Raw genomic sequence first — 21836 nt, 5'->3', positions numbered from 1 at the left:
ATGGCATGGTGTACAATCACATCTTTACAGTACATTCCCATCTCTGCTCCTCATCCCTCTCTCCCTCCTTTAATAAATATTACATCCTTTTGTTACCCACGCACGGCCGTGCACAGCAGGGCCCGCATGCTTCAGCAGACGCCGTTTTCCAAAACGAAATGGAGAGAGAAAGAGAACGAGAGCGTGAGGAAGAGCAGGAAAGAAAACCAGAGAGGAAGCTCTCGGGTGGGTGAAATGTTTTCAGGTCCGGTGAGCGGGGAGGACGAATAACGACAAAAATCAAAGACGGAAGATGAAAACTGAATAAAAAGAAAATGAATCGTACAAACACACACACAGAAAAACAATACTGCCAGAAAAATTCCCTTTTTTTCTTCTCCGGGACCCTCACAGGTCTGCTTGGTCCTCACAGGAGTCGCTCCGTCACTGATCAGACCTTAGAGCTTCCACCTGAACCCAACATGAAAGAGAAATCTTCAAAAACAAACTAACACGAACGCCCAAATGTCCTCCGCTGCACACACACTCACACACGGTTCATTATTACCATTATATATATATATATATATGTATCTATGTACTACTCTGCTGAAACATTCAGAACATGAATCACTATTATTGCTGGGGCCAGTGATCGTTCTCGTGGAGCCCCTCTTGGCCCACGCACAAAACAGCAAATCAGAGCAGGAAACAGGCATCACATGACTTCTTCAGAGCAGGACGAGACAGTCAGCGGCAACAATAAATACTGTCGTGGTCCAGGAAACAGTCGCACGCACCGAGTTTGAAAAAGACGTAAAACCCTGACGGAGCCCGGGAGAAGTGGGAGCGTGTTCCTCGTCCTCTTTTCTCGTCCGCTGAGAGTCGATCGACGCTCCCGCTTTCCCGAATCGTGAACCTCTGAAATGTTGCCGGTCAGAAGAGGAAGTTCGGTCGGTGATAGTCGAGGTCTGAATTAAAGGAGACTGCAGCTGACCGGGTGGTCTGAACGGGCCCACCTGTGGCCTCGTGTCACACACGCACACGCACGCACGCACGCACGCACACGCACACGCACACACACACACACGCACACACACACGCACACACACACACACGCACACACACACGCACGACTTGCAGCTGCAGGGAAATTATTGCTGTGGTCCTGAAAGCTTCCAGTCCGAGTTCACTCGAGGTGAACGTCGCGGTTTCAAGTCAGTCGGGCGAGGAGAGTTCTGAGCGGCGTCCTCTCTCACCGGGGTTCAAACAGGAAACGATCCGAAACTCTGCAGGTTCGGAGGTTGGGAGGGGGGCAGTCGGAGCAGGCGAGGTTCAGGCCTCGGTCAGGGACTCCGCGTCAGCAGGGGGGTCCTGCTTGACCTCTGGGACCACGATGCCCTGGTGGAGCTTCTCTAAAGACTGCTTCATCTGGAGACAGAGAGAGGCACACGCTGGGTTATAATCTGTGAGCTGAAGCCAGCCGTCAACGCAAACTGAAGCGGGACGCCAACCTGGTCGAGCAGCGAGACGGAGGACTGCAGGATCTGCTGCCACTTGCTGAGCTGGGCCTGATGAAACTGCCTCTGCAGCTGCAGGACCTGAGCCCACTCCCCAGCTGTCTGAGGCAAAGGACTGAGAGGTGAGGAGGAGGAAGGAGAAACAAGAGGAAGAAGAAGAGCTCTTTAACCCAGAGTCAACAGCACAAAGTGACCTTTTATGTTTTTGTCTAAGAAACAAACTGAGCAATAAATTAGACAAAAAAGCAAAAGTAATACGAATGAAAACTCATAAACAGACTTGTCAGAAGGTTCAATACAAGCTTCCAAAAATGTGAATGTCCATGTGCGTTAGTGTGCGAGCAGGAACTCAAACTTTTAGTTTGAAAGTGCACTTCCTGTCCTGTGTGCTGTCCAAAGCACCGAAACATGTTTGAAAACTCAGCAGGTTATTAAAAATATCCACAAACCCGTCCGTGAGCGGTTTCATGGACGAACTATTTTCTTCCAACCAAACCGAGCGTGTCACAGCGTGCAGGAGGCGGCCACACAAACCCGAGGATCAAACCTTTCGCTCCTCACGGGACGGAAACAGTGACGTCCACCTGCAACGTTAGCTCGTAGACGGTAGAAAGAAAATAGTCCCTGCGTCACAGAGAATAAGACAAGACGGGACTTCCTTCCTGCTGAAAGCCAGTTTTTTATTTGTTTTGCCGTTTGGTTCATTTTGTGTGAAATAGATTTTTTTATTACTTAAATGATCCTCATCCTATTTTTACTGATTTTATCCCCTTTAAAACTTCTTGTTCTGACCTGTTGCTATGCAGTAACAGAGCTGTGGTCCCCCACAGGAGCAACTCACACCAAACATCCTTCCCAGAGGAACGTGTGTGTGTGTGTGTGTGTGTGTGTGTGTGTGTGTGTGTGTGTGTGTGTGTGTGTGTGTTTGTTTAAGGAAAGCAGGGCGGTGTCTTTTACCTGTCAGCAACAGAGTAGGAGTGCCACGTCTCCAGTGTATGTGCGGCTCTTTCCAGAGCGTACAGCTTGTAGAACAGCAGCATGTTGAGCGCCACCAGCACCACCAGACTGACGGGGACAGACAGAGCGCACAGAGGTCAGAGTCACTCAGCGCCAACCACAACCTGAGAATGTTTCACACTGAACCACACGGACAGCAGGAAGGTCGAAAAAGCAACGGAACAAAAGAACACAAATATTTGTGGGTTTGTTGGAGTCTGAGCTGTTACAGGAAGAATCCACCGTCAGCTAACACACACACACACACAGGCTAATTTCAAGGCTTCTTTTCATTTTTGTTCAATTTTCCGTCTTACTGGAAACCTTTAACTAGACTTCATCCCAGCCACGATACAAACGACACAGACGGCAGGCTGCGGCCTTTAAGCTGGTCTCACTGCAGCACATGTGTGTCAAACATGCTGAGGAGGTATGACCAGCAGGTTTGGATTAAAAACTTCTGAAACAGTTCTTTGATTGATTCTAATTTTGTAACTTTGTTGCACCGAGCCGTTTCGACCGGTTTCGCTCAGTGCTTCTGTCTCTACACCGTCTCTATCCAATAAAGGCTAAAATGTGGTGTCACATTTCTAAAGACAGATTTCATCTTTTTTTTTTTATATGACTTAAAATCTGGTTATGAATCCTCGTTTAAATAATCCTCCTCCCTTTGGGGACAGATAATCGTACGTTTATGAGAGCAGCTTAAAATAATCAGCAGCTGTGCTTTTAGACCGAAGAGAAATGAACCTCATTCATCACATTTCATTTGAATTTGTCAAAGCTTCACGTTCAGCCTGAACGGTGGATTTTTCCTGTACGTTTGTGCTCAGAGGTCATATTTAAACAGCCAGTGGTGTAACGTTTAAAGCCTCTCATACGAACCTGATACAGATCCTACGCACAAGAAGTAATGCAGAAAGGAGGGAAAAAGAGAAATGGCAAGAAAGGCATCGTGAGGCCGTTAGTAAGCAGAAGGATCGATTGTGTCTGCATGAGCAACATTCAGCAGCGCACTGAGCAGCAGCGAGCTGCTTTAACCAGAGACATACAATCAAAGCAGGGCTGTGATCAGCTCACAGTATAGAGAGCACACGTGGTGCACCGGTCCTGACGCCGCCGTGCAACAGTACAACCCCTCCTCATACAACCGTCTCCGCTGCTGCTGATTAAATAAGACCACACATGCTGGACAGACAGAGAGCGACGCTCACCCACAGATCCAATCCACACACTCGACTCCACAAACACTTACATGAAGCTGACGATGAGGAGGATGGTGGATATGCTGTTGTGCCCGCCGCCACGCGATCGCTCCCCCAGCTTCATAAACTGAGAGCCTAAAGGACACAACAGTGAACACTTTGTTACTGAATCAATTAGAAATCAGTGAGGTTGTGTTGGACGGCTGGAAAACCAAACACAACCACCAGAGGGCGTTACTGCACAGAGGCGGGATTCGCTGGTTGCGTCTGTATCCGGGTGGACTTACCGGCTTCTCTCGTGTCCCTCTCCTCTCCCACTCCTCTGTCCCCTCGGTCTCCACCACCCGCTCCTCCTCCTTCCCTCTCTCGCTCCCTGTCGCCCTGCCGCCGCGAGCACGTGCGTTTCCTGCGGCGCAAGCCCGGCGGGGTCTTGGCGGCGTCGGTGCCCACCGCTTCGCCTGTGGTCATCACGGTAACCTCAGTCTGCAGGAGTGTCTCCAGCTTGCACACCTCGCTCTCTGCGTGAGAGATTTAAAACCCAGAATGGAAGACCGGAGGGAAAATACCTCGCTCCATGAGGTGTCACAACACGGCCCGAGTCCGGCCAAGTTCAAATTTGATGCAGTTTCAAGAACGTTATCCAAAATAAAAACTATATTTGAAACCTTGGAAAGTGGGACTGGCAGCCCCGTGTCTGTTTTGTGACTTTCTTTAAACAGAAATGAACTTAATGGCTCCGGTTTGTCTTTTACATAAAGTATCAGCGCACACGCAGACGTCCAGGCGATCTCTTTAAAAGCTCCGGAGACGACCGCGACCAGACACGTACAGAAAAATGTGTACGTCTGCCTGATTACAGGCCGGAGCTTGTGACGGCGTGACAGAATGTAAGCTCTGATATCTGATATGCTCTCTGTCAGCGCCCATGTCTTGCTTATCTGTGGACAGCGTGAGGCCCACCTAAACATCCACTACACTCAGCGCACAAGCAGAAAATGAGTTATCATGATATCATTACAGGGATATTATGTTCTCTCATTCAGCTTCTAATGATTCACGTAATTTAATTCCCCATCAACAGTTTCATTCTCCATATTAAGACCTTTATAGTTATTAACAGAGCTGCAGGAGGAGCTCGGATCAGCTTTAGTTCTAGTGAAGCTTCCTCATCAGTTCAGCTTCTTTAGAAAATGTAAATATTTAAATTCAAAACCATAAAACCTGAAAGAACATTTTGTTCTCCTCCCCTTTTCCTCAAGCTCCGCCCCCGTCCCTGTCAGTGCCACGTCTCCCAACCATACGTCACAGCCGTCCCACTGTCATCTCACAAAACTTCCCTTTCTCTCTTCCTGCCATCCTTCTGTCACAAATCACTCCTGACGCTCGTCTCCACCCACTCCACCCACTCCACCCTCTTCGTCACAGCTTCTACCTTCAACATCTCTGCTCCTTGCATCATCTTCACACTTTTTAATGCAAGAAATTAGATTTTTTTCCTTTTTCTTTATTTAAATTAGACTTAAGAATATTAATTGACTGCTCGTGGTCTCTTTGCAGTACCATCACAGGCCCCCAGGGGGCTGCGTGGACGCAGGTAAACAAGGCCTATATGAAATGGATTACCTAAAGATTTGTTGACATTTGAGACATCTGAATATAAATTGAATGCACTTTGCTCTAAATATAAGCTCACCGTGTTCAGTGTGGTGCAGTGTGAGACAACAGAAGCAAACTATCAAACGTTGTCAGCTCTCAAAGTTTTCTCTGTTCAAAGAACCTGAAGTTGTAGATAAACAGCTCGCGGCCACATTGCAAACCACATCAATCCTCCATCTCTCTGATCTGCAGCAGGAAGCATCCTTTTTTCTTTTAAATTAAGCATTTCCTGTTTGTTTCTCTCAGCGGCTCGGCTGCCCTGACTCACCCATGTGTTTGTAGTACTCTTCGATGCCGCTCCAGGTGTTTTTTTCGATCAGCGCCTTCACCAGGCTCCACGGCTGCTTCTTGTAGCAGATGTCTGAGGAAACTCTGCCAGAGGAGACGCAAAGGAACTTTTAAAGCATGCGCAACATTTTTAAGCATCATTTTTATTCTCTGGAAAGAAAAGCTCTTTAGTTGAACCTGCGCTGCATCACTTTGGTCTTAATCGGGACTTTTCTCAGCTCGTAACTTCACACAGGGCCTCTTACATTTTCTACAGTCTGATCTGATAATTCAAACTCAAACTTCCGTTCGTATAAGAGCATTTCACAAAATTAGCAAGCTAGCGTGTTTCAGTCTACCAAAGAACTGCATCAAGTTCAGAGAATTACGCAAGTACAACTATGACTAAAGAGTCGAGCTCTGAATCGGGAGGATATTAAAAATCAAAAATAGGGGCGATTTTGATACCGTTTTCAGGTTAAACGACAAAGTGTGGCTTTGTGTATGTGTTTTAAAGTACAAACCTACCCCACATGGTGAAATGATTCAATATTTCACCCAGAATGCTTTTTTTAAAAGAGCATTGGCAGAAAATGGAGGAAACACGCAGGTACCCACACATGTTCCTGTTACTCTACGTCACAGACGTCAAACTTCGATGTATGCCAGAATATTAATGCTTGAAGTTGGTTATGAATGATCCAGAGAGCATATTTAATGTGAACGCTCTCCAGGTGGGAACTTTGACACAATTTCTTGGGAAAGACATCTGTCAAAACAACCGACATCTCATATTTAGGTTCATGTAATCAGACAGAAAGCGACGACCAGGAGGAGTATTTACAGCCTAAAGCAGAATGAACTTGGCTGCATTTGGGCTTGAGGTGAAGATAACTGGGAACAGGAGAGCCACCGCTCTTACTTCAGCTAAGCCGTCTTCAGGTCATGTTGCATAACGGTCTATTGAGAAACTACCGTCTGCTGCTTTTGGTGGAAAATGCTGAAAAATGCTCTTCAGTCTGGGAATGCTACAGTCAAGACTTCAGACATGTGGAGTGCCATTTCTATCACAGTCATGCTCACAGGCTGAGCAGAAATTAAACAAAATATTATTATTTGATTAAAAATAAAATGTGTACTAAGACTAAACTAAACCCAAGTTTCTTTGGTGTTTGGTGAAAACAGCTGGCCTGACGAGGCTTCGGTCCGTCTGCGTTTTCAGACTTTTGGAGGTTTTCTGAGTCCGTTAAGCTTTTGCACTGCTTTTAATCATTAAAGTGGACCTCGCGCTTCACCGTGTGTGCTGGTGGTGCCTCTTTGAGCTCTTTAACGGATTATCTGACTGACAGCATTCGACACCAGTGGGTGATGATGTCACGGTGGCTTCACCCATGGGCTGCAAACTCCGTCCTGTGGTTCATTTTAGCCGTGCTAAGCAGCGTCTCCGGTACGTCAGCTGCTTATTACTCCAACAGCATTTTCATAATAAGGACTGATTCGAGCACTGGAAGCTAACAGAATATTAGCCTGTAGCCACTTATGCAATCATGACTTCTACTGCTCGTCTGCTGTCGTGTTTGTCGACCTGCTCAGCTCATGTTGTCGTGTTTGGATGTCCTCATTTATCAGGGACGGACAGACGGCGCAGAGCTCTGTTGAAATCTTATTTCCTTTAATAACTGCTTTTATTTTATTTTTTTAAACTGGATATTCTGCGACTTGCCCGTTGCTTTTAGAGCAATGGAAGTTATGAATTTACAAAGTGAAGTGTACTCGATTGGATTATTATCTAATCACGAACGTTATCAGTCACAGTATCATCAAGTAAAGCAGCGCCCAGTCCAACAGTGTTTTCAGTAAGGAGCCCGTCTGATAGAGTGCAGGCTGCTGCATAAATAAACTCGAGTGTTTTTTCAGTTCTTCCTTTGTTCGCTCGGCCGTGGCTCTAAGTGACACCGTGTGAGCGTGAAGAGTAAGCCGGGCGACCTCCACGAGCGCACAAACCTGAGTCGGCTCTTGTGTTTGTTGATGGAGGTGAGGCAGTATCTGTGGACGGTGTAGAAGTAGTCCTGGTATGGGATGCCTGAGGTGATGACCTCCGAGTCCACCACGTAGCACTCGCCCCGGGCGCTGCTTTTCTGCAGCGTCTGTAAGCAGGCAGAAGGTGGAGTTTTAGTGCAATGCAGGATCCATGTCTTTCACTCCACGTAGAAACTACAGGCAGGAAGTGAATCCAACAGAGCCCCACCCCAAAACCCCCCAAAAAACCTAAGCATCACAGTTGTATGTCAAAACCTTTCTGAGTCAGTGCTTCATGTTAAACATGCAAAACCACAAAACAACACTAGTAATCATGATGGCTGCATCCGTTATACGCACTCTGTGGTTCCCTCTGAGGCCCCACTCTGATTTATCAGCAAATCTATCTTGCTCTTCTCTAGCTAGCTGCGGTTTGTTGACTAATGCTGCTGCAAGTTTCCCATGTTTGATGCAATACCTGCATCAAACATGCTACAGAGCTAGCAATCCAAACTGCTCTCTCACAGTAGTTAAACTGTCAGTTATTATGCTCCGTAAATATAATAATCACACCATCATCATCATCATCATCAGTGATAATATTGAAGCTTCCTTTGTGCTCGTATTACACGGTCATGTGGAAAATAAAGACTCTGCAGTGAAAAACTTCTTCTTTGAGGTTTGTGAGCCGCTGTGTGCAGCTCTCCTCAGGTCCTGCCACAGTGCTGCTTCTCTGCTAAGGATCATTGTCCTGTTGCATGGCTCCTATCTGACTGCAGAACATTTGAACATACAGCGCTGACAGTTGCTACAAGGTGTTGGTTTTTGGCTTTAAACATCTCCAGTTTGGCCTCATCTATCCAAACATTGCTCCAAACTGTCAAAACCTCTGCAGATGGTCAGTGAATCGAGTGCACCAGCAGCACCTGGCTGCTCTTTATCCTTCTCGTTCCACTCGCACAGCTTCTCGAAATAGAGGATTTTTATATTAAACACGTCTAAATGTGTTCAAGTGATGGGTCAACAGCTCAGAATGCTACAAATGCTAATGTGTCCGACAGAACACGTCTCCAAATTCAACAAAAAAGTTAAACTGACTCAAAATTATTGAAGCGTAATAACAGAGTACTAACATCTTCTCTCATATCTCAAATTAGAGCTAGTTGAAGCATCAATACAAAATAAAACCTCCCCTCCAGTTTCTACACAATGAAGCTAGAAACGTTCGTCCTGACGACTGACCTGCGTCTCCACCACAGGGGCGGTCTTGGGCCCGAGGGGGTTGTTGAGGGCGATGGTGTAGCTGAGCACACGGCTGGTGTTCCCACTGCTGCCGTCCTGCTGCCATTCACCCACCGACAGGTCTGAAGGGGAGGGAGAACAAGAGTAACGAGAGGGCCCGAGAGACTCGGTGAAAATGGGAGAGCGACAAAAAAGAGAACACGCGAGGCTCCGAATTTATGAATGAAAAGGAAAGAGTGCGAGAGCGAGGAGAGAGAGTCAATGCACGCTCCTTTACACAAAGAAAGAAAGGAAGGCCCCAGTTAGAGCTACAGAATGTCCCTGAGTGAGCTGGGCCTCCAACCAGCAGCCTCACAGCTTCACTTTCATCTCAGCTTCACAGAGAAACACTAAAATATACAACAAATGAAAGCAAAGGCAACTCTGAGTGCCAGTTTATCAAACATTATAACTGTTTATAACGTGCATAGTTCATATTTCTGTGTAGTTTTCATTTTTATATCCTGTACACAGCCTGTACATACTTATAGTTATACCTTCATACCCTGTACATTGTAACATACCCATAATATAATATATCTGTATAGCTGTAATATATCTATATTACGGCTAAAACACTTTCTGGATGCAAACTGCATTTCGTTGCCTTGTACCTGTAACATGTGCAATGACAACAAAGTTGAATTCTATTCTATTCGTCTATCTAGTCTATTCTAAACAGGAAAAGTGATGCAGCACAAAGAAGAGGAGCAGGTTTTTCAGCAGCTCATCAGTGGGACACAGGGTGAGCTTCAGCAGCGTCACAACAGTAATCACATCCCCAAAATCAGATTTCCAGGGGAATTTGTTTTCATTTCAAACACTGGAGCTACAAAAATGGACGCTGGCAGATCAGGTATCAGCAAACTGAGAATAAGAGTGGATGAACTTATTTACAGCAGATGAGCAAACCTTAACTGTTAGTGTCTCAACAGGAAAAACTCGCTCTGTCACACTAACTTCCTGCAACAAGTTCACACAAGCACTGTGGAGGTTAGTGAAGTTAACTGTGGGCAACATTAGAGCATGACATCATCCAGCAAAGCTACACGGTTAACAGCAGGAGAAGGGACTCAGTATGGCTAAGCTATTGATTTAGTGATTAAAACGTGGGCTTCAAACTACAATTAAAACACGACAGCCGAGATGAAACCGCGTGTCTGCATGACTGCGGCAGATTCAGCCCAGTTCACCTTTATCTATTCATTTAGTTTAAAAAAAGAAGAAGTAATTAAACATCATGGAAATCCACCGAAATGAAACGAGTGAGTCATCAGGCCTGACTCTCAGGAGTGTTTTAACCTACCGGTGAAGTGTCGCTGGGAGAAGAGGTGCTGGATGAAGTGCGTGTCAGCAGAGAAGAGCAGGTCATGCAGTTTGTCCACGCTCATGCGGACCGCCGTGTTGATGAGCAGCCGCCCGCTAAGGTCAGCGCAGAACGCTTCCACCTCACCTGCAGGGCCAAAGAAAAGTTTGTTTTGATGTTTCTACAAAATATTTGCCTCCACCACGGAGGTTTGCTTTGTTCATGAGCAGGTGCGTCACAGTGTCACTAACGGCAGAGCTCGACCAAACTTTGGGTTACATGTGTTTTTACATCTTTATAGGACAGTTTTTGGATGTTCTCAATAAGTAATCCGACTACTCTGAACACTCATCTTTATGTTTTTCCCATTATTGTTAGTTCACAGAGCGAGGGTATCAATATGACCATCTCAGGCACATAAGCCACACCCACCTGCTGTTAAACCTGTTAATGAGCGACAGCCAATCGCAAAAATATTAGCTTAAACTCACAGTAAGGCCCAGTGTAAGTATAACAAGGATTATTTTGAACAGTGAATCATGCAAAGCCACTCTAGCCGAGTCCAAGAACAAACAAATGTGAAGCCAAGAGTCAGCAGGAGAGGTGTAGAGTAAACGTCTACAGCACCATATAACACGCTCAGCTTGGAGGTGATTGTAGATGCGTCAGCTGATCGGGGAACCGTTTCGGTTTGGTTCAGGTCAGATTTAACTGAAGTGAGACAAAGTACAGCATGTTCATGTTTACAAAACCTGCATTCACTGCTGACGTGCAGCGGAGCAAAGAGTTATTGTCCTGAGATCAGGAGGGCAGGAAACCACTTTAATATCATTTGTTACCGACATAAAGGTACCTCTGAGTCTTATTGAAGCTCTAAGATGTTATCAGAATTAGTTTTTAGATGAAATTTATGCCGACCGACAGATTCAAATTAAATCTCTTTTCTTGTGGTCTCTTTGCCCAAACGACACTCACTCTCTTCCTGTGTGTCAGACGAGTTGCTGGGGTCTGTGGGCAGGTCCTCATCGTTGGTGATGTCCAATGACGAGAGGTTTCCCAGACTGGCAGTTGGTGGGGGCAGCATGTGATTGGCTGACTCGGACAGGCTGTCTCCGCCTTCTTCCAGAGTCTGATGCAGAGGAGGCGGGGGAGAGAGAAAGAGCACATGGGAGGGCAGTTAGTGAGGGGTCTGAGGGAGATCACCCCATTGTCATATGACTTGAGAGGCCTCACAGCGAGGCTGGCCTCGTGCTGATGTGGCCTCGGCAGGCACACCACTGTAGCCATCCAATTAATGTGAAACCGGCACAGAGTTGACACAGCGCTGCATTTATTCACTCTGTCAGCGTCGAGATAACGGCTGCAGAGAAACAACCGCAGCAGCAGCAGCTTTTGGCTGATTGGACACAGAGACGAATGCAGACTACACAAATATTTCCCATCAATTCCTTCTTGCCTGGAGGCCTCGTTATTATTTTCCTCCTGAATGTGCTCATAAATGTAGATGTAATCCTTTGAATCGACTAATTATTTGCTTTTTTTATTTTTAAATTGCTATAATAGAAAATAGAAATTCTCACATCTATTGGGAACCATCCCCATCATGTTTACTCCCCTCTAGCCTGTTATTTGTATAGCACCTTCATGCCGGCGGGCGGAGTTCAAAGTGCTTACAGAGGAGTAGAGAACAAGAGCAAACGCAATAAAACTTAAGATCAAGTATTCAAGTCATTGAAAATAAAGATAGATAACAGTAGATAAAATAAGCACAATACAAAATAAAACTGCTCAATGATGGATGCCAATTAATAAGACAGAAACCCAGCAGGTTAATCCGCAATAATCCGGTCCTGTTAATCGTTTTTTAGATCCTGGATCCAGTTACATAAGTGTGTCTGATTGGATTTGCTCATTAATTAGAACAAATAATCGTAATGAATCAAACGTGGGAATAAAAGGGCCCAAAACTGTGTGATCAAGCGTTGGCAGTGCAATTTAAATAAGCTGCTTTTAGCTTCAGGCGTGTTTCATCAAATACAGATTCAAAAGATTCAGTTTCAACATGCAGAGCAAAGGTCAGCTGGCTCTGCTTCCCAGCCCTCCAGGTATAACAAACAGACAGCCACGTCCTGCATATTAAATAGTCTGAATGTGAAGAACACTCACAAAAGAGGCAGCAGCAGAGGCCGGGGTGGAGGCGGAGAAAGAGGCGTTGGTGGTGGTGGTGGATGGCAGCGAGCTGTGTGAGCTGGGTGGGCTGGGTTCGAGGGGCTCGGAGCCGAGCCTGCTTCCCGACAAGGAGGGCACCTCCACGGGCAGACAGGAGGCAGAGGAGGGCGGAGAGGATCCGCCGAGGCTGGCAGCTGAAGGAGGACTGCTTAAACTGCATGGCACCAGCGGAGGCGGAGAGCTGCCCGCGGAGGGAACGGATACTGAGCTCAGGTCCAACAGGTCTGTGACCGACCCCGACTCCTCTCCCGGCCTGGAGAACAGGGCAACAGGAACGTCGCAGCAAGGGAAAGGGAAAAACATCTGTTAGAGAACCCAGAGTCTTCTTGTTTGCTTAAAAAGATGGAAACATGACCCCTAAAGCTACATGTATGTTTAAATGATCGCTAATAAGCTTGTCTGTCATGCCTTCTTCTGTTTAAGCATTTAACCAGAACAAAATGACTATTATAGCCTCTGTCACTGCCAATTAACTATAGACGTAACAAATAAGCTTAAATCTCACTGACAGGGATGCATATTGTGTCTTTTTCATTAGAGAGTCAACTTATCGTTGACGTGCAGAACTTGACCCAACAATAAAAATGTGACACGAGGAAAAAATAAAAGCAGGTTTTCAGCTTTAACATGGTTAAGACTCAAATAACTCGCACATCTATAACTAGAGGTGGTTACATATAGACACTCACAGCAGGCCGTTCATGTGTTCAGCGGTGGGGGAGACGTAGTCGTCGTCTTCGCTGGTGAGGCCCAGCTCAGTGCCGTAGCACTGGTGCACGATGTGCCACAGCTCTTTGGGGGACAGAGACTGCAGAAAATACAGACATTTAATCATGCACGTTCCTGCACGGTTCACTCTGCAGCTCTTTGTCTTGTCAAACTGCAAGTGTAGAAACAGCAGCTGCAGGCAGTGGGATTTGTGTGACAGCCAAAATCCATCTGTGTGCGTGCATTAGTCTGGGATGTTCACTGTGCAACAGAGTGTGGGACTTTTTATTGATTCTCAATGAGCCTTGAATCAAAATCAATTGTGCAAACATGTTGGACACTTTACGACTCCGTCTGAGGCGACGGTAAATATAGTGCCATGTGGCCCATTCAGAGCACAGCTGCTGTTTTACTGAAAAACACCACAGTTATTAGAAATGAACACACCGGTGCTCACCTCAGGGGGAAAATGACAATAAAGAAAAACCACTTATATCCCACCTTGCTGTAACATTTTTGTGTTTTATGAGTTTTATTTGTGTGAGCAGCGTGCAGTGTTTTATTTTTCCATCTTGTTCATGCTGCAAATATCGAGATGAAATCTTAAACTAAAGTTAAAAACAAGATGTGTGAACACCTGTACACGCCGCAGGCCTGTAAATCTCTAAAAGCAGAAGCCTCTGCATCTTCTGCTCAGAGGAGCGTAAATAAAAGCAAACTGTTCAAGTTAAGACCAGGATGTCAACACTGCTGAAAGGTCAAAGTGGAATCAAGTGTTGATTCACTAAAAGGGAGCAGACAGTAGTCAGCATTACAAAACAGTGACATTCAGCCCAACTTTTATTGCCACTGCAGGGAACAGACACTGGCATGTTGGCAACTCAGCCGACAGCATTGAAAACCGTTGTTAATGAAGGATGTCAATGAAACTAAACGGCTCAAATTATTTACACACTTTCTTAGTTTATCTTAAACCGCTGGAAGGAAAAAATAAACTTTTTTTTTTTCAAATTTAATAAACTTGAAGCTAATTCAAAGCATGAAAGCCCAATATCCTGCTGAATGCTGATCGGTCTGTTAAGGATTTATTACAGGAATTGTTTCCGAACAATAACTAGATGCTGTGAGTGCAGCTACACCACAACAGAAACATGTATGCACAATAAGCAGCTGGCTGTGGTGGAAGCAGCTGCATTCTTGTCGTGAAGTGGTTTATGTGACATCCTTAATATTTTGTTTCAGAGGGCCGTTCATTCTCGATCATCTCCTGAAACCAGAGGTCCAAACTAAACTAAAAGATCAGTTTGGTTTTTTCCAGGGAAAGAGTAATCAGCCATTATTTTCTCTACCATGTGAGATAATAGTAAGCTGTGTTTCTGCACAGACGCTCAGAGCAGAAAAGTCAGCAGATAACAGTAATTGAAACTGCTCTCTCAGCCCTGTATTTACGACCACGCTTCCTGACACCCTGCTCTATTCTGACATGATAACTACTAGCAGCACAAACCAGCAGGAGGGTGGGAGCGGAGGCTGTACCTTGTCCAGCAGTGCGTTCTGCCACAGGCGGAAAATCATCATGTAGCTGCGATCTCTTGCGCCAAAAGATGTGAAGAAATGCTGAGAGGGTGATTATCAACGGAACAGGGAGGAGGGGAGGAAGAAAAGGAGGGAGAGAGAACAAAAATGTGAGAACAGGTTTGACGGACGGTTTCCCCCCGTTTGCCTCGTCACGGCCGGTGAAGATCGAGCCGAGTCAGCTCGTTTCATAACGCTTCTCTAACAGATTGAAGTGAACCGTATCAACAGCTGACACTATCAACGGTTAAACCGCTGCAGAATGTCCTCGTAAATCAAAGCGTCTCTTTTATTATTCGTCTTTGACTCTGACCTTCTCGTTGTCAGTGCTGATCTGGATGGCATTTGGGATGAGCTTGGCAGTCTTCTCCTTGGTCATAGAGGTAACGTCCTTCAGCAGGATGGTGATCTGAACCAACAAGCAGAGGAGAAAGCTTTACAGCGTGCAACGCTCTTATCTCGCAGAGGCCATCTTTATTGATCTGCAAACTTCACTCTTATCAGACTGCAGGTGTGACATTAATTAGTTTGCAGAAGGTGTGCGCCAGTGTACACAGTGTAGCTTACAGTGGTTTCCCAGCGGAAGATGTTGCTGTAGAAACACAGCCAATTCTCTGACAGATAAAGGCGTCCCTGAAGCAGAATATCCTTCTGCAGAGCGCAGGAGTAGTCTGAGAAAAGACAGACGGAAATAAATGTCAAAAACAGCCATCGCTGCCACAGATCAACGTCAGACAGGTTGTAAACACCACTTGGCTCTTAGCAGCGGGGCTGGTGGGCAGAGAAAAAGGATTGAAACTCTTACAGAGTCTACGGCATCATTATGGCATCAGCCTGCGGTCCAGCAGGAGCGATGATGCAGCAAACAAGACTCACAAGCGCTTTTCCATTAGTACCTACACGGCTCGACTCGCCACAGTTTTCACGGTTCTCCCATTAGGTACCGGGTCCTGTGACCTTTAGTATCTGCTCGCCCGGGATTCCAAGCGAGCAGGTACTAAATTATGACATCATCAGATTGCATGCCACCGATTGGCTGGCCAGTAGCATCACTCGTTGAGTCACGAGAGCATCTCAGCAACGAGGGAAATGGTTTCAAAACCAACGCAGTGGTCCCAGAGCCAGACGAAAAGCCACAGACTGAGCAGCAGGTATACTGTTGCCTCGACGTCCACCTTTTTGCGGGACACACGTTGCTATGACAACAAACACATGTTAGGTAGTACTGGTTTGCAGGGGAAACCCAGTCGATCGAAGTAAACACTAATGGAAAAAGGGGCTAAAGCGTCCAGCACTGACACCTGGGAAACATTTGTAGAGCATCAGTGACGAACTGCTGTTCCTGTCTGTCATGCTGTTGGTCGTTAGAGAAGATCCAAGTCACACAACAAAGAAGTTCTTTGTTGTGAAGCGAAAGCGAGTTTCACTTCGCAGCCTACGTCTTTGCTTCTCACACGGAGCTTTTTGATCCTTGATGGTTTAATCGCAGCCTTCCTCTTTGTGGTGAACTAATGTCACTTCCTTTCTGCTCAAGCAGACCTTTCAACCAACTGGCATTCAACTTACAAAAAGGGCTTTAACTGTCGCTGCTATGTGCTGCTGGCTTTTGCAGGCCTGCATTCGAGAGCGTCTCCGTGTGTTGAATCTACTAAATCTGCATAGTTCTCCTCTCAGAGCCAAAAAGAAACCAGTGTGGAACCACAGATGGCGTTTCTCAAGCACCTGTGTGCTGTTGGCACACAGGAATAACATTTGTGATTTTCAATAGATTCGACGTCTGCTGTTCATCTGGGTATGTTAGTGGGGGCAACGTTTACTCCACCTCCCCACCCAGCCGCCTCTTTCAGCTCTTGTCCCTATTCTGATGCCCAAAACCACCTCAACCCGAGCAGCAGCCCTAAGCTGAGCACCATGAACCTGTTGCAACTGCAAACCATTCCTTGTACTGTACATGTTAGAGTCACACGTCCTTAAATCTTCTATCCTCCCTTTCCTTATGACCTTCCCATTCCTATGCACTAGGAATCATTTTAACCTCTCAGAAAGTGGACTATTCACGGCCGGCGTGGCCGATTATAAAATCCTGGTGCGCTGGTGGTACTGCACACTTTGTCACATGCTTCACTCACCCACTATAAGTCGCTCTGAGTCAGGAAGTTTCTTGAAGATTTTACGAAAATCTTCGTTCCGCTGTTTGTACGTGGGGCTGAGAACCTGTGAGTGACGACAGGAAAGAAAAAACAGAACATGTTATTCTACCTCACAACCATCCTAGCAGTAAACATCTCGGGTAACACTTGCATTTGTTTAATCAAGAAGAAGAAAAAACACATTTTTAATTATCACAGTAAACCAATCATTTTACTGTCAACCAGTTTCATCTACTGGAAGTAAAAGCTGAAAAAAGCCGTTAAAGAAGAAGAGGGCGTGTACTTACGTTGTACCAGCTCTGCATTTTCTGCAAAGAAAAAAAGGAAAACATTTAGTACTCAAAGAAAATCAGTCACAGCAGAAACAGAACATTTTGACTCCGTTTTATGCAACGCTGAGGTTGTGCAGCTTTAAAGGGATGTCCAAACTTTCACCACTTCCCTATTTTAAAAAAAGGTAATTGTCACTGTGCAGCTGCAACAAACCGTCTTGGCTGCAACAGGCTGCTGCCTTCAAAGCGACGAGCCTGCAGCGAGTACGAAGTGAACCCAGAGCCTTCGGGTTACGTGTGCCGTTAGGTAAATTTACTCAGGGCAAACACGCTAACGTTTTACAGTCTCCTGAAAGAACGAGTCAACACTGGAAGAGCTGACACGGCTGAAGTGAGAGCTGCTAAAAATAAACATTTACTTTCACTTATTGTATTGTGTGAATTCACTGAAGACTCAAGACCGTTTTTATTGACATTACGTAACACAAGCGTGTTCAATCAACGTCTGGCAAACACAGAGTTAATATTTAAGTGACCGGATTGAAGCAGAACCGTTTCCTAACTGGTTACTAAACGCTGCGTCGGATCAAATTTTACAGAGTCATGAAGACGCCCGTTTGAATCTCTGATGAGCACCACGAGACTTCTGCAGCACTTTGGAATTTCTGCTTTGATTGCTTATGAAATGCGGTCAGATCTTTATCCAAATCAAATTTACACAAACGCAATCGGACTACCATAACACACAATCAGTTGTACGTTTTATGACCTTACTGAACACACTGACTCACAATGCAGCAATGCAGGCTAAGACAGCAACCTCTACAGTTTAGTAACTTGTACAAGCTCCTTTTCAGCAACACCTCCATCGGGCATTTCCTGTCTCTTCTCAGTGAAGTAATTCTGGGGTTTTGTGTATTAGAAAAAGAAAAATCATTTCCATGCATCGCTGCCCTCCTCCACACTGGACTCACTTCTCCACACACTTCTTGGACTACATAACACTCTCCTCTCACTTCCAGTACTTGCACTATTCTGTATTACACTGTTTGAGTCCATCTATGTACCACTGTATTTATTTATTCTCATTGTTTTCTACTCTTATTCCATTTCTATTCAAGTACAAAACTGTTGTACTCATCCTTAGTTTATCTTAGTTTCTGTATAGTTGACTTTTTGCTTTTACAGTTTGCAGCTTTGATCCAGGAGGACGATATTTCGTCTGACTGTATACTTGAGTGTATGATGTTGTGTTGATAATAAAACTTGACTAACTGTCAGCTTCTGGGATACAATCCTGAAGGATAGTCGGCTTCTTCCACTAAAGCACCACGTCACAGAGGAAGTGATAGCCAAGCAGCTTGGAAATCATCCAATTAACATTTTTGATTGAGGTCCAGAAAACGTCTTAAATCTTAATCTGATTGAGAACCTATGATCAGTCAAATTTCAAAATTTCAGGGGCCCATAATGCAAAAAATTTCACTTTCACAGTACTGAAGGTATGCCACACTGCTAATGCTGCTAGCCTGAAATCAAAGCAGGCCTGCAGCTATGAGACGAGTGACGGTGATGGAGCAGCAGTGCTAGCACCAGCAGGCTGTTCTCATTTCTCTAACTTGTGCCTCCTCGTCTCCTCTGTCCTCCTGCCTCTGACCGTGTCAGTACATCATGTGGAAGCACGCCTCAGTTCCTAAAATGTATCTGGAGAACGGGGGATTAGACGGAGGTTAATCCTTTGTTGGATGTGTTTTTTCCTGCAGCATAAATGAGGCGTGGCACATAGCTGGATATACACACTGTGATCGCAGGGTGCATGAGCCGATGAAACTTTCTGCCTGTCGCCGCTTGTGTGCGTTTTGTTTTTTTAATGTATCGACGTTTTGTACCATGTTGCAAGCTTAATTAAAAGTAGTCGTAAATACAAAACATGCCAGGAGCATGTCATAGGCATGAAACACAGCTGTAGCTGGGCTATAACTAAACCTGTGAGCAAGTCTCATTTTGTTAAATGCCTGCCGTCTCTCCCCATCTCTTCCCAGCTGTGGATAAATTCTACATACAGTTAAAACTACTGGATGCTTCCTGATGGCACGTGGTGAGGATGAATGGTCCTTTTATGTTCAGGATGCTAGCAGCTCATTGAACAGTCTGTCCCTCATAAAACCTTTGGGGAGCTGGACTCTAGAAGACTTTAATGATTACTTTTTTATTCTAAAAAACAGCCAAAGAAAGTTGGTTCTCGTTATATATGTATGTTTATTTTGCTGTTATTTGATGTGAAACTATGTGTCTTTAGAAATGCTGTTGCATCCTCCATCTCCTCCAGGTGTGAAATATGCTGTGACAGTGCTGTTGGTCACAACTGCTTATCTTTAGGAAACTTTGGTAAATGGCCTGTATTTATATAGCGCTTTACTAGTCCCTAAGGACCCCAAAGTGCTTTACATATCCAGTCATCCACACATTCACACACACATTCACACACTGGTGATGGCAGCTACATTGTAGCCACCCTGGGGCGCACTGACAGAGGCGCCCCAGGGTTCCTGTTTAAACAAAGGCGTCAGATTCAGTTTCATTATGGGTCCCACTGCAAACAATGATAATCAAGTTAAGGGCTAGACGTATAATTTAATAACATATTTAATTTAGTCACAAACAAATGTCTCATTTAGCATTTTCACACGCTTGAACATGACAACGTTTATCAAAACATTTTTTTAATCGTGTAGTTTATCTCTAACACACAGAGCAGCTGTTTGCCATGAAAGTAAAACTCAGAAACTGAGTGCTGTAGCGTCACGTCTCCTTCAGCTCAGCTCTGAAGCCTCCCTGACTACAACTCCTCGTCTTTGCTGCCGTTTGGCTCGTTGAAAACAGAAAAGGTGTCACGGCAGATGGACACCCGGCTCTCTCGCTGCATTCATTAAAGACGTGGGCGACCTCCCACATCTAACACTTTCATTTAAACTGTCTACTTTCAGCACCAACTTTCCTTCTTGTTGCATTCTGTTCTGTAGTTTCTCAGCCGGCAGGTACGTGCCTGTCTGTTTAGGTTGGCGCTTGCACAGCTAGAATTTTACTAAGATTTGATTGAAATTGGTGAATGGACAGGTTGAGGCTGACATACGTGACTTAAAAAAGGACAGTCTCAAGTCAAATTGCCATGAGCCTAGCTGCATTTATAAGGAGGGGAACTGCTCTGCATACCATTGAGTGTGTTTAATGTAGCTACTTTAGTCTGATTAGATAAAGCTAATTAGAAGATCAGAACCACCATTTTTAGCAATCAATGCAGAAAATCTGGATGCAAATGCAAAGTGTTTATTGCGTTTTTATTTCTGCAAACTGAACACGGACACAGCCTCCAAGCTACATGTGGCGAGCAGCAAAGAGGCGACTGCTTTATTTGCACAAAAACCTCTGGTTATAGAAGTCTATGGGAAACCGATGCTACTCCACACTTGCTCTGTGACCTTATTAAACACTTTCCTGATGACTTTATGGGTCATGTCAGTAGCTTCAGCTCATATTAAATAAAATATGAAGCTCACTTTGTAAATTATGGTCATTATTAGAATAAAAATGGAAGATTGTTGCATAACAACGTGTCTATGACAGTTTGTTAGTCCAGTTTCAAAACACCAAGATGGCAGCGGTAAAACATTTGTGAGGTCACAGTTGCTGTGTCGATCAGTCTACGATTCACCTTAGCAGATATTTTCACTTACCTTGGCATTGCGGCTGAAGTGGCGAGAGGCGATTGGGTAGGCAGACGAGAGGGAGGAGGCAGAGGGTATGGAGGGGAGCGCACCGTCCGAACCAGCACCTCCTCCACCTCCACTGCTGCTCTTCTCTCCTCCAGCCTCATTCTCACTGGCCCTGCCTCCCCCGAGGACCCTGCGCCGCAGGGAGGGAGAGCTGCCGGGGGTGCTGCGTGGAGAGTTACTGGCCGTACTGGAGATAAAAAGAGACAGGAAAAAAACAAAACGTTCAGATGAGGGGAGAAGAGAGGAAACCGCTTCACATTTCATCGCTTGACTTGCCCAGTGAGTCTTTCATGTCGTGCTATGAAGAAAAGCTGCAGGCGTTTCTCATTTGATGATAAAACGCCATCACAAAGTGCCTACTGAGGACCAATGAGGGGCCACGCAAGGCCAGACCTATCAGCTAAAGTCATTTTGACTGGTACAGTTAGACTGGGGGGGCATTTAAATCCAGTTAGTAAAGGGTGTTAAGACCATCCAATCAAGACGTGCAACTTTGAAACCCAAGAGCCACAAATTAAACACCAGCAGGTCAGAACGACAGCGTACGAGCTTCAGTTTGTCTCTGATTCAGTTCTTTAAGTAAACAAGTGAAAAGTCAGACACAAATTTAGATGAGAACATAAGAAGGTCAACGGCGACAACAACTTTCCCACAAGCTTCTCTCATTTAGTTTTATTTGACGATAAAAAAAATGGAATCATAATCTTACTGCATTTTACATCTTATATAACAAATTAATCACGCACAAGAGGAAAACGAGTAAAAAGATTTAAACATCCACTGTCATTAGCTTTGGGAATTAATGCCACAACGCAGTAGTAGGGGTGGGCGATAGAAACGATATACGATAGAAATGATATAAATTTAGCCAACGATAGAGATACTATATCGCTCTATCGC

At 45.2% G+C, this 21836-nt stretch overlaps 1 protein-coding gene across 6 annotated transcripts in view; it reads right to left on the bottom strand.

Moving 5' to 3' along the window:
* Positions 1–1062: 1062 nt before the first annotated feature.
* gramd1a (GRAM domain containing 1A) overlaps positions 1063–21836 on the bottom strand; it is a 40330-nt gene continuing 19556 nt past the window's right edge. For 4 of the 6 annotated variants that reach the window (XM_013915943.1, XM_013915947.1, XM_013915944.1 and 1 more), the window contains 20 exons: positions 20898–21123; positions 17179–17199; positions 16871–16955; positions 15309–15412; positions 15055–15150; positions 14703–14783; positions 13148–13266; positions 12396–12711; positions 11205–11358; positions 10857–10940; positions 10230–10376; positions 8885–9006; positions 7628–7770; positions 5625–5728; positions 3988–4218; positions 3751–3835; positions 3381–3392; positions 2457–2564; positions 1494–1614; positions 1063–1410 (listed from right to left, as the gene is read on the bottom strand). In XM_013915943.1, coding sequence (XP_013771397.1) covers positions 1315–1410; positions 1494–1614; positions 2457–2564; positions 3381–3392; positions 3751–3835; positions 3988–4218; positions 5625–5728; positions 7628–7770; positions 8885–9006; positions 10230–10376; positions 10857–10940; positions 11205–11358; positions 12396–12711; positions 13148–13266; positions 14703–14783; positions 15055–15150; positions 15309–15412; positions 16871–16955; positions 17179–17199; positions 20898–21123 — 2455 coding nt within the window. In that variant the 3' untranslated portion in view covers positions 1063–1314. The remainder of the gene's footprint in view (positions 1411–1493; positions 1615–2456; positions 2565–3380; positions 3393–3750; positions 3836–3987; positions 4219–5624; positions 5729–7627; positions 7771–8884; positions 9007–10229; positions 10377–10856; positions 10941–11204; positions 11359–12395; positions 12712–13147; positions 13267–14702; positions 14784–15054; positions 15151–15308; positions 15413–16870; positions 16956–17178; positions 17200–20897; positions 21124–21836) is intronic. The other 2 variants (XM_013915945.1, XM_013915946.1) reach the window with 2 other exon arrangements.

Source organism: Pundamilia nyererei, unplaced genomic scaffold (genome assembly GCF_000239375.1).
Source record: "Pundamilia nyererei isolate P.nyererei 1_Seehausen unplaced genomic scaffold, PunNye1.0 scaffold00405, whole genome shotgun sequence".
NCBI lineage: Eukaryota > Metazoa > Chordata > Actinopteri > Cichliformes > Cichlidae > Pundamilia > Pundamilia nyererei.
The sequence above is the reverse complement of the archived record's forward strand: the minus strand, read 5'-3'. Positions and strand labels throughout refer to the sequence as shown.